Consider the following 12212-nt stretch of genomic DNA (forward strand, 5'->3'; position numbering starts at 1 on the left):
AAACTTTCCGTGACAAAAAAATATATATAATTGTATCGTTTCTATATTCTATGTCATCCCCAGGACCGACCACCGGCATTCGACATCGTCTACGATCATCCCCGCTGTCATTATTGAGCGGCCTTTTCCCACGTCGTTCGATCGTTTCAAAATTAAATTTTACAAGTCCGTCGTTCAAAAGCCCAAATTCCGTACAAGTCGTCACAAAAACGGCGCATGCCGGTGGAACGCGCACGCGCAAACTGCACGCGGTCTTTTGACGGTGTGTTATGAAACATTATAATTTATAATACCAATAACATATAATTTTATAATGACTTTTTGTGTTATATCTTCGGACCGGTGGGGCGCGCGCTCATAATATTGCGACACCGCGATGTACTCAAGTACACGGAGCGCCTGTGCCGTCATGTCGTCATCGCGCGCGCCGTACCTACCAGAGAAGTTGGGTGCCGAGAGACTACCACCGCGAGTTTTCCCGGCTGCACTCGCTAACACGTATGTGTAAAACTAACTGCAGCAGGCCTCGTGCGTCCCGCGCGAGATATGACGACCTTGAGGTGCGAAATAGGAAGCTCCCGGTAGGTCAGCGGGGCGGAGAGGACGGGTGGCACGGCAACGTCGACCTTGAGGCGGCAACGCGCGCACCGCAGCTAACGACCGTATCGTTGTCATCGTTGTCAATCATATTTTTTCACTTCGTTCCCGCGCCACTCTTTTCCACCACACCGAAGAAGACCACAACGGACCCGACCAAACATTGTCGTCGGATATCATTATTACTTATTACTATTATCATCGTCACGATACGTAATATTATTATTACGAGTACGTCATTCACGATATTATACGTCTCATGCACAAGAATCGCAACGATTTAATGTGACAACTGCGGACGACGATATTAAATTATTATTATGTATACTATGATCTTCATTATTTGTCCATCATATTATTATTATTATTGTATCGATTATTATAATTCTATAATATAAATAATATTGTATTAAGATCCGATGTACGTACAACACACGTGAACAAACACGACAATTTATTGTAATTTTCAATAGTTTATTATAGGTATTATAAATAATAATGCAGGTACATAAATACCTAAACGAGAACGAACCAAAACGAATAACAGTGAAATATTATAATCATCATGTATTTTGACGACGACATGGACGATGATCGATTTTACTATTAATTTTTTCTGACAACCTCGAGACACGGTGCCCAAGACGTTAGTGGTTACGTACATATAAAAAATATATTATTATTATTTATCATATTATTACTACGATTTTCAAACGAACGCGTTAAACTCAAATGTGAATAAAAATAAATAATACGTCCAAACCGACAACTGCATTTGACACGCGCGCCATGCCGACTCGATTTTCCCGTCACAAAATTAACATAATTTTGTGGTTATATAGAGTTTTAGAATACAACAGCACTACAGCAGCAGCAATGGTTCATATCAAATAAGTACGATCATGATAAACGATTAAAAAAAGAGCTTATAAAACATTGTCAGGATTTTATTTTGTACGACATTAATTCCAATACCGCAGAGCAAACGAGTATTTATACCGTACCAAATGAATATCAAATCAAATTTATATCTTAAACAATATAGTTTCATCTAAATATATGCAGCAGTGGTTTAAACAAATGAAAAGGTTTCGTAACATTTACTATTCTGCTTCTTATTGAGCGATACTTAGATACAGTTCATGATAAATAAAATATGCATTGAATTTTGAATTATACATTAAATATAATGCACAACAATCTAAAATTCTTACACGCTAGTTTTACAATTTAGATGACCCAAGTGAACAAAAATACGTATTGTATACAGTGTATTGTTAGTATAGTTGTATATACCATACACGATGAAGAAAATAACTCTCACAAATACCTATATTATAATAATTATTATTATTATCACTGTATTTTACTACTGTTATAAGTATTGATTTCAACCATTTAAACTGTGTAAACTTGTATTTGGCTACAAAATAAGAATTATTAAAGTTCCAATAATACTGAAAGTTCTAACTATAAGAATAATTTTTAAGACTCAACAATACAATACAATTATATAATATTGCACTTATCAGATATATAGTTATTTTTTACAAAATAATATGCTTAAAAAACAGATATTATTATTAGACGGTTGTGCCTACAACATTTTAAGTACCTATAAAACCAATATTTTTCGATTAGGTTGCTTTCTAATTAATTGATAGACATAGGTATACATTTAGTTGGCCAATAAAGTTACTTTTCACCAAAATAATCATTTATCTTACAATGAGCTAAGCGAATATATATCCGTCACCCTAGTCCCTGCATATAGACGACCAAACGACGAGAACAGCTATAATCATAAGATACCTTTTAAGAATTTTTTGTCAATTAAAATTGAGAACTCTAAATAATTCCATGCAACGTTGCCAAATATAATAAAGTACCCTGAACATCTAAATTTGTACCTATGCATATATAATATATATATACTATATATAAGATATAACTATAATTGTCAAAAATATTATAAATACAGTAATCAAAACATAGAGTTGAATGATTATTGATTATCATTTTAGATAACATATTACTGAATCCATCAATAATGATAATCTATAATATAGATACCTATAATTATAACGATAACGAATTGCCTGCAACGATAAAAATCGAAATATACTCATTACTCAGTACTTGGTTTCCTTTACAAGACTTATTTCAAAAACAATATAATTAAAAAGCATTGCCAAAATTAAAACTCTAGTGTTAATATATCATTTTCGGACGAACAATATTTAAATGTACGTAGTTCAGTATAGTTCACAGAAAATTACGAATTAAAAGCGTTTGAGGACTTTACAAACAGGGAGGGAGTGGAACGTCGGAAAAGACAGCCTTAAGGGTAAAAAAAACCCGATCAAGATATTAAATTTCGTGGGCATAACGGAAATCGACAAGAGAGATGTCGTAGGGAGGAAACGAGAAAACGCGTCATCACGTTAGGACGATTTATTTTGTCCTATTGGTGCGAAGTTATAACGAACCATTATGTCGAATAATTTTGTACCACGCTAGAATATAATATGCTCGTCTTGCTCATACACGCGCGGTAATGATTAATATGTAGACCCTTTTCCCCACTTTGGACCAATAACAAGGGGGGCTCAGTTCCACCGTTATACAACTACTGTGCAATACATATTATTCTATAAATTCGTTCGTTTAACCCGGAACACACAAAATAATATCACCCGTGAAATCTCTTGGTTTATATCGTCATATATAAGCATACCGGTATAATGTACATCAGGACATTTTTTTTAATTTGTCGATACAAAATATCAAATTGTTTTTTGTATTTCATCGCACTTTAAATAATATATTTTTACAATGATAATTTATAAAATTTCAAGTTTGAAATATGGGAAAAACATAAAAACGGGTGATTACATATATTTACGCCGGAATCACAAGAACTTTGAACCGGCGTCATCACACAAAAAAAATATATTTTATTCTAAAGCAGTGTTCTTTATAGGAAGAAATCAATACCGGGTTAACCGAACGTATTTCTAGATTATTATAATGACGCCGCGGCCGTGTTTTACCTCTACTCCAGTGGTGAGCCGCCCTGCTCTGTATGATGGCCGACACGGACATCATTGGTTTTTCTTTCTTAAACATGTTCAAATACTCAACCCGGCCGGTGTCTCGGTGCCGGTGCTGGCCGGAGCTCGGCGAACGACGGAGATTCGCTGGCGCGCGCGCGTAACCGGACCGACGACAGTATATTTGAATCGACGGAAAATGTAATAATAACGACTACGACACGCACGCGGACGACAAAATCGCCGATCGCTCTATAGGCCGGAGCTGTGCTGCGCCTGTTCCACGGACCGCCGCGGACGACCCACTGATCCCGCGAGCCGGCCGACGCACGCCGATACAACAATAACTATACGGCGATGTGCCTCTACCCACCCAGTGACACAGTTTTGGCGCGAGCGGCACAGCGCCAGAGCATCAGCGGTGACGGCAAAAGCGACAGCACGGCCTCGCAACGAATATGTAGGTACGCGCCGCAACGGACGGCAACCAAATAAGCACACTGGCACGCTGTTCGATCGGTGGCCACGCGCGCGCCCCACCATTCGCTAGATCGTACCGACGAGAAACGTTACCCATTATTGCTTGTTGACTACTGTGTAGGTACTTGTTGTACCGTCCACCGACGCTCTACACAATGTTGTGTGTTCCTAACGATTACACCAGTTATATTATGTACCAGCTACATCCTACATTCCTACATCATTACCAAATCCTTCGATCCGCGAGTCACCTTTATTCCTCACCAACGATCCCGTCCATAATCTTTCGACGACGGTTACCTCGGGGATACATAATATTATATTATATTATTATAATACCGTCAACGTTATAACAAAATAATTTTGAAATGCTGCATTTGCCTTCAAAATGTGGAATTTGATTGTGTGCCATTAGGTATCAGTACAATTAAAAACATATTCAAGAAATTAATTATTTGTTGTAATCTGTCATTAGTACCAGTGAGCTATAAGTTAATACGTAGTGGGAAATTAGTGGCACTAAAAACTATCGTTTGTGGAATTAGATAGTACTAATATGACTATAAATGTGATTTATTTTAATAAAACTTTATTTCCTCACTACCTTAATAGCATCTGTATATATTATAAATTATAATACTGAACAAATTTAAATGCCATTAAGCACTTACTATTCCAAATAGTTTATCGACTATTTTACATACTTAGTTTACTTAGTGTACCTACTACTTTCTGTTTTCTATTTTTCCTCTTTCTGATTAAATAATATAATATGCCTACACGAATTGTAAACGCTTAATCGCTCATACTAGGGCTATAAACAACACATATACAAGTTCTTGTTACTAGTATAATATATTGACATATTGTATACACATTATAATATCATTTAAGTTTCGATGATTAGAATACCCAAACGCTATTAGGTGGGCGTAACACCCGTATTATCTGTGGTCGCAGTCTTACAAGCTTTTAGCTTACAAATTAGAAACTTGATAGCAAGTTTTGTTGTAACTTGTAAGTATTTTTTTGCAATAATTCAATTTTTAAGTGAGTTATGCGCGTATAATAAATTGTAAAATAAAAATGCTCAGAACTCATTTAAAAACTGAATTATCGTAAAAAATACTTCCAACAAAACACAGATAATGTTCTAACCATCAAGTTTCATAATAGGAATATTCACTCTCATTTTTAAGCTAACAGAGTAAAATATGAATTGCTAAGCGTAAGTTTGCTATGTTACCGTAACATTTTTACGCATTGTAAAACTGAGACAACAAAAACGGGTGTTTCGGCCCACTTAATAAGACGCAAATTTGTAGTAGAAATGGATTTCTTATATTGTTTTTCTTAGAAATTACACATTATAAAATACAAATATAATCATGTAAGATGTATATATGAATGTTTGTATTGTGAATTATACGTCAACAATTTAAAAATCTCCAAGTTTAAGGACAAAACATGGCAGTATCACAATAATAGCCGTGGACGAAAGCTTTGATATAAATAAATCATATATTATAAATTTATAAACAATAACTACAGAAGTGCAGCATAGAGATTGCATGATCATAGTCTAAGATATACATCTATTCAACACGAAACGTGTTTTCGTCCTACTTAGCGCATATACATGATACATCGCCTTATTTTTGTGCCTACTGCATTGCATTAAGAAAATATTTAAATGTATAACCTCAGCCTTATGTATGACGACACCTAAGTTACCTTGGTTTCTATATAAATTATACATTGTCCCTTAAATAATATGCACAGTATGCAGTGAGCATGCTTCTTGTACAGACATCCACTCCCTTCATTGACCAGATGCAAGCATTAAGGTTTCCGCAAGAGACTGCACCCAAGAGGCAATGTCGAAACGGGTATTCGCAGGCCCATTATAAATTATCATTTTTTTTCTTATTCCACAATTTAATCAATAATATATTACAATATATATAATATTATGTTTACTAAACAAACTTATAAAATATTTTTCATTATTCTATATGTAAATCTCTTTTTACAATTAATTTAATATTGAAAATATTAGTTTCATCAATGGGTTACTTTTTTAATCAAGTTGTTCAAGTTTTCTTTTATATTTATATACCTTGCACTCAAATTTTTACCGCTGGTACAGATTGTGTATTAATAATATTAAAAAAGTCTATCTCAGTATGTATACGGTATATCTATTTAGTACCTATATTTTTATATTGTATTATTTAATAAAAACCATATTTTGGCTAGATGTGGTGCAGTGTCTGGCTTTAGTCACAAATATGCTCTGAATGCCAGCACCAGCCAGTGCTCAAATTTTTGGATGCGTAACAACCACCTGGGTTCTTAGTGTCAAATCACTAAACGGCGCTTTAGCAAATTAACTATGGCCCACGCTAAAATTAAATTGTTTAATTAAAATCCAAAAAAAACATTTGTGTCATATTTATGAACTTTTCATACAATACCCTTTCCTAATAAAATATTGTGTCTCATTTTAATATTCTCCACTAAATTCAACGAACAATTGCAAATTTTAATATTTTTTATTTTTATCCTCATTCAAAATATAAGCATGAAGTAGATTAAATAGTTTTTTTAATCAAACTAATCAAGCCCTCTTTTGTAGGTATCCTTCTGTCTATTGGGCATCTATTCTTATTATAAAAATATTTTATACAGCTAGATTGAGCAAATTAAAATACATATGAAAAAAAAAAATGGAAACGGCCTGCAAATAATTTTCAAAAATTGCATTTGACCCTTAAAGTTTGATTATTTTAAGAATATTATGGAGTATAATAATAATAATAATGATTAAATAAATTACCAATATGTAAAGTGTATAAGTGAAACTAGGTGATTTTATGACAGGCCCCATCACAAATATGAAAATAAATTTTAATTACAAAATATCTTTTTAATTTGAAATTTAAATTCTAAAGTCAATATTTTATTCATTCAGTATTAGGCTCGGTATTAGGTTAGGTCATGACTTGATTAGCCAGACTGTAGTTTTGACAATTGACTATGCCTATGTGATTAATATATTTTTAAATATTGTACTATACTAGGTAATATGCGAGGTAATATGTATTCAATTGAGTTCCTTTTATTATATTTAAGATATATTGCAGTTACACTATGGCTAAAACACTTAAATATTATTATCATTGTTAAATATATAACTTGATATAAACATAAGATTGTTAAACATTTATAAGATATCTACATTATACTATTTTAGATAGGTATCTATTAAATGATCAAATCATTAATCAATAATGATGTCTTCAACTAAACACTAGTGCATGCAACATCAAATAATTAAAATAATTCTGTTGACAAAAATAAATGTTCATAATTCTCTCAAGTATTTCAAAATTTGACTAATTCTTTATTTATAAAGATGACATAGGTAACATATTTCATAAATTATTTAATGTTCTTTTAATTAGAGTGATGTGACTAATTTACAGTTAACTACTAAGATTACTTTTTAAAACTTTAATTAATAAAAACATTAGGTACACCACAGTCCAAAATCACATCTAAGATCTATTCTAAGATCTAATAATAATTTTATATAAATCTCATATAAAAACTGAAACTAACAAATCTATTGGGAATTTCTTCATGACATTTTCATTTTTTTAAATAACTCATTAAAATATAAAGACACTTTTAAACAGGTAATATAATACAATATAAAAATTAATTATCAAGTACGTACACATTATTATAACCCATCTACTTTAACTTAGAAACCGTAACAATTTTTAAAAAAGGTGGTCTGAAACTTATATAGGTATATTGAAAAAATATAGATTTTAAACAACTGTTTTTTACAAACAGAAGAATGCCTATTTTATTTTCTAAAGATTACAAGCCTTCATTTTTTGTTATATGTCATTATAAAACAAAATGGTTGATTATTTTTATATATTTAGGTAGGTATACCTATACAAAATATCAATTTTTTACGGGATTTTTTATTTTATAATTATGATTTTATATAGGTATTTATTTTAATAATTAATATTGTCAAAGTACCTAAGTAACATAACACCTATACAAAACTTAACTTTTGGTTTCAATATTATGTGTGTACAAATATAAAAAATGATCCAATGATGTGTTTATCACTTTCTTTTCTAAAATATTAAACAAGTTCGAACTTTTAAGTTAAATATTAATTTATTATTGTACATGTTATAACACGTTGAAACCAACAATGTTATACATACTATTAAAAAAATATATAGTACACATTATATAAAAAAATAATATACCTTATTGTGAACAAAATGTGATAAATATAAATAATGTAGGGCAAAAAAACTTAATTAAATAAATCACAAATTGTTATTACAATAGTAATTCTTATAATTAATTGCATGAAGATCCTAACATATCAATAATTTAATTGTTATTTATTAACTGAATGATATCTTCTTCAACAAGAACGTGCATAAAAGTTAAAGACTAGACAAGACTCCAGTTATTGTTGGCTAAATCAATATTTGGTTTTTAAAATTTTATGTTTTGACAGTACTTGTTCATAATCATTTGAGTATAAGTGCGTATTTGAATAGTATGCACAATGTGTTAAATAAATCACTTTTTCATTGGTAGTTCAAAAATCAAAAATAATTTGAAATATCTAAGTCACAAATCATAAAAAATTTAAATATATATTTCCTATTTGGCTGTTTCCTTCATTCCCTAATATTGGAAAATATCTGGGGGCCTTCTGAAATCACCGGGTGACTGAGTGTGGCATACCGACACTGTACCTGTATGAATTAAGACACCACTATAATAGATTCCCAAATATTTGTCATCATAAAATTACTAGAGATAAAAATAATATGTGGTCTGGTAAGAATATCAATTAGGTGTACTATAGCTATCAGCTGTTAGTTGTTAAGAATTTTATTTACATAATAGATTGTTTGTTTATGTGTACTGGGATATGTGCTATTGATTTGTTGTAGCAATATTAAATTATATTTGTTACATACATAATATTATTAATGAAATGTTATTAGGTTCTTATTTCATATAGTAAGTTATATTATAATATGATATTAAAATAGATATCTAGCTATACAAAAACATGATGAATTAACAGGACATTGTATTTAAATTTGGCAACAAATTACTATTAAAACAGTTATTATGTACTTAGGTACCCACTAATTCAATGTTTGATAAATAGCTGGTATTATAAGTAGATACAATTTGAACATTTATAAGAACATAATCATACCTAATACTCTAAACCTTTGAATAATACTTTGAAACTATTTATCAATTATTAATATAATAATATTATAATAACTGAAAGTATATACTGGACTAAATTACCATAATAGTTTGAATTAATGGGTTAAGGAAGCAAAATAAGCTGGATGAATTTACAATAATATAGTTAACATTATGTAGGTGCCTATGAAACTATGTAATGTAAAATAGAGGTTAAAAAAAATGCCTAATTAAGATTGAACAAGCGAATTTCTTAGATATAAGTATGGTCATCACAGTAACAGAGAATTCTCATAGAAATGTGTGAAACCTCGTACTCAACTCTCATTGTTTGTTAAACGCATAGCTGCAGAGGTCTAAAAAATATTGCTGACCAAGGGTACAACTACGGATACATCAACACTACTGACACTGATCATCAATTTCATGGCATTACATCCACACCATCCGGAGACTTTGACTTAGCTTTCTTTAGATAGCATTTACTTTGTGATGAACACAAAACTTCTTACCTCGTTCGGTGCCGTCCATGGTCGATCAGTGGGGATTGCGATAGCCAGACAACAGAGGTGACAGTGACGGTGAAGGGCCACTGAGTGGTGCTTGTACGAGGTCCCCGGAGACAAGTGTAGTGATGTCCCGGAGTTCTTATCGGCCGTGTGCGGATGTAAAACAATATTATGATGGTATTATTATTGAGAAGTTGGAGTAGAAACAATATTATTATTATTATATTTATTACTATTATTATTATCACTATTACTATTATTATTATTGTTTTGAAAAGGACGGGGGGGGGGGACGCGGACGGCCGGACGAGCGCGCGCGCGCGCGATTAGGAAAACACACACGAGAAAACAGATAACGCGTCGATGTGCCAAGGTTGACGAACTAGGTCATTGAGCGCTTTGGTCTTGTGCACCCGAAGTCCCGAACAAGTCTCGCACATCAAAAACGAATAACGATTGATGGTTCTCTCGGATATTTTTTTTCCCCTTATGTACTGCGGCGGCGGTGGCTGCGTCTTCGGCAGGCCCGACGACAAACGGTCCGAACTCCGAAAACGTAAATCGTACGCACTCACGGGTCGGAGGGTGCGACGGGTTAGCGGGGGACAGGTGATCGTGGTGAACGCAAGCACGAGATTGTGCCACAGTGCGGGCGGGGTGAGGTGGGGTGGGGGTTATCAATTGGTGTCGCGGCCGAAGAGACCGACCTGTCCGACGGTCGTGGCCACCGAGCTGCAGCGGTATGGGCAAGCTGGTATCTACTATGGCCGGCGGTGTCGGGGCGGGGACGGTCTGGTAGCGCCGCGGTTGCGCAATGCGCAGTGTCGAGGGGAAGTGTTTTACGGCAGTATTAGTGGCTGTCGACCCGCGGGTCTGACCCCGTTCCCTCCATACTACTAGTCACCAGACACAATAATATTATTATAGGTAGTAAGGCCACAACCAACTGTGAACTGAATCATATTTACGTCATACCTTATACGACTCGTATGATACGAGATACGACTAAACTATCATTCATTGTTGCGTCTCGGTCTATCCCGCTATCCGTACTCGACGTTGAATATTACATAATCCATAATGATTATAGTAAACATACATTAATGTTATAGAGTACATAATACATATAGTCTATTCTGACTAATGACTATTGACTAAAGTATATTAAATGAAAGCCGTACTAGTGTGTTACTCACCTATCTAATATCCAACCCATACCGACATATTTAGATACGTAGGGTATCTGCGTATTTGTACGATGACATACGATATACTATATAGCAGGGGTGACCAATAACATTAATTTTTGGAGCCGCAAATTTATTAAGCTATTTTGAAATGAGCTACATTGTTAAGATATGGGGTTTTTTTTTTAATGAATACACATTTTTAATTTTATAACAAATAAAGGAATATTCGTTTTTTACACTACACAGAATATTATTGTTTAGGTATACATTAAGAAATGGGATTTTACTTTTGAGAAGTGCTTTTTATATTATATGAATTAATTTGACTCTAAACATGGTGTCAAGAGCCACACAACACTCACTCGGGAGCCTCATTGTGGCCACCCTATTACTAAATAGTAGGTAGTATGTACCTACAACCATCAGACATTATGATGAAAACAGAAAAATCAAATTATTATTTGTCGATTTCAAATAAGACTTATCCACATTCCACATAAGTATTATAATGTAACTATTATAAGAGGGGGTGTTGCCCTTCCTAAACCCAATTGTTGCCTCCTCTACAAATATTAAAAATTAATATTCTTTTTATATATAATACCCCCCCCCCCTAAAATTTGGTCTGAGTACAGGTTTGGTCTGGCATAACGCCTGCACATTAAAAATAGTTTGTAAAATAAAACTTTTTATTGATTTTAAATGATTCAATTAGTTTAGGCAAATATCTTAATCAGAATAATTAAAAAACAGCTAACCTCTGAACATAAAAACAACTATAGTTAATAAACCCAATTACTCAAATAGTGGGATAATTATAGGCAGTATATACACTATATTCAGTATAAAATAGTTTTTTGCAAACTAACTTATGTGTAACATACTAACATAAATTCTATATTTTATATTTATTAATACTTATGTCAAAATACCATGCTTACTTGGTTTTAGTAATACATTTTACGAAGTTTAAATTCTTTTAATTTATTATTATCCAAAAGACAAAATATCAAATAGTGTGCTAATTGGTATTTTTTGTTTTAAATATTAGTTCATTACTTGCCAACAACTGTACATTTCAAGAATCAGTGGCGATTTGGGTATAT

General features: G+C 32.8%; 1 protein-coding gene across 2 annotated transcripts in view; it reads right to left on the reverse strand.

Annotated features, from left to right (window-relative positions):
* Positions 1 to 10593, reverse strand: part of LOC107165733 (retinoic acid receptor RXR-alpha-A-like) — a 30897-nt gene extending 20304 nt beyond the window's left edge. Inside the window, exon 1 of one of the 2 annotated variants that reach the window (XM_089216071.1) lies at positions 9920 to 10593. In XM_089216071.1, coding sequence (XP_089072197.1) covers positions 9920 to 9938 — 19 coding nt within the window. In that variant the 5' untranslated portion in view covers positions 9939 to 10593. Of the gene's footprint in view, positions 1 to 3650; positions 4077 to 9919 lie in introns of those variants that run through there. The other variant, XM_015514098.2, reaches the window with a different exon arrangement.
* Positions 10594 to 12212: the final 1619 nt, after the last annotated feature.

Source organism: Diuraphis noxia, unplaced genomic scaffold, assembly GCF_037042655.1.
Source record: "Diuraphis noxia isolate RWA-SAM2 unplaced genomic scaffold, SU_Dnox_SAM2 contig0001, whole genome shotgun sequence".
NCBI classification, from domain to species: domain Eukaryota; kingdom Metazoa; phylum Arthropoda; class Insecta; order Hemiptera; family Aphididae; genus Diuraphis; species Diuraphis noxia.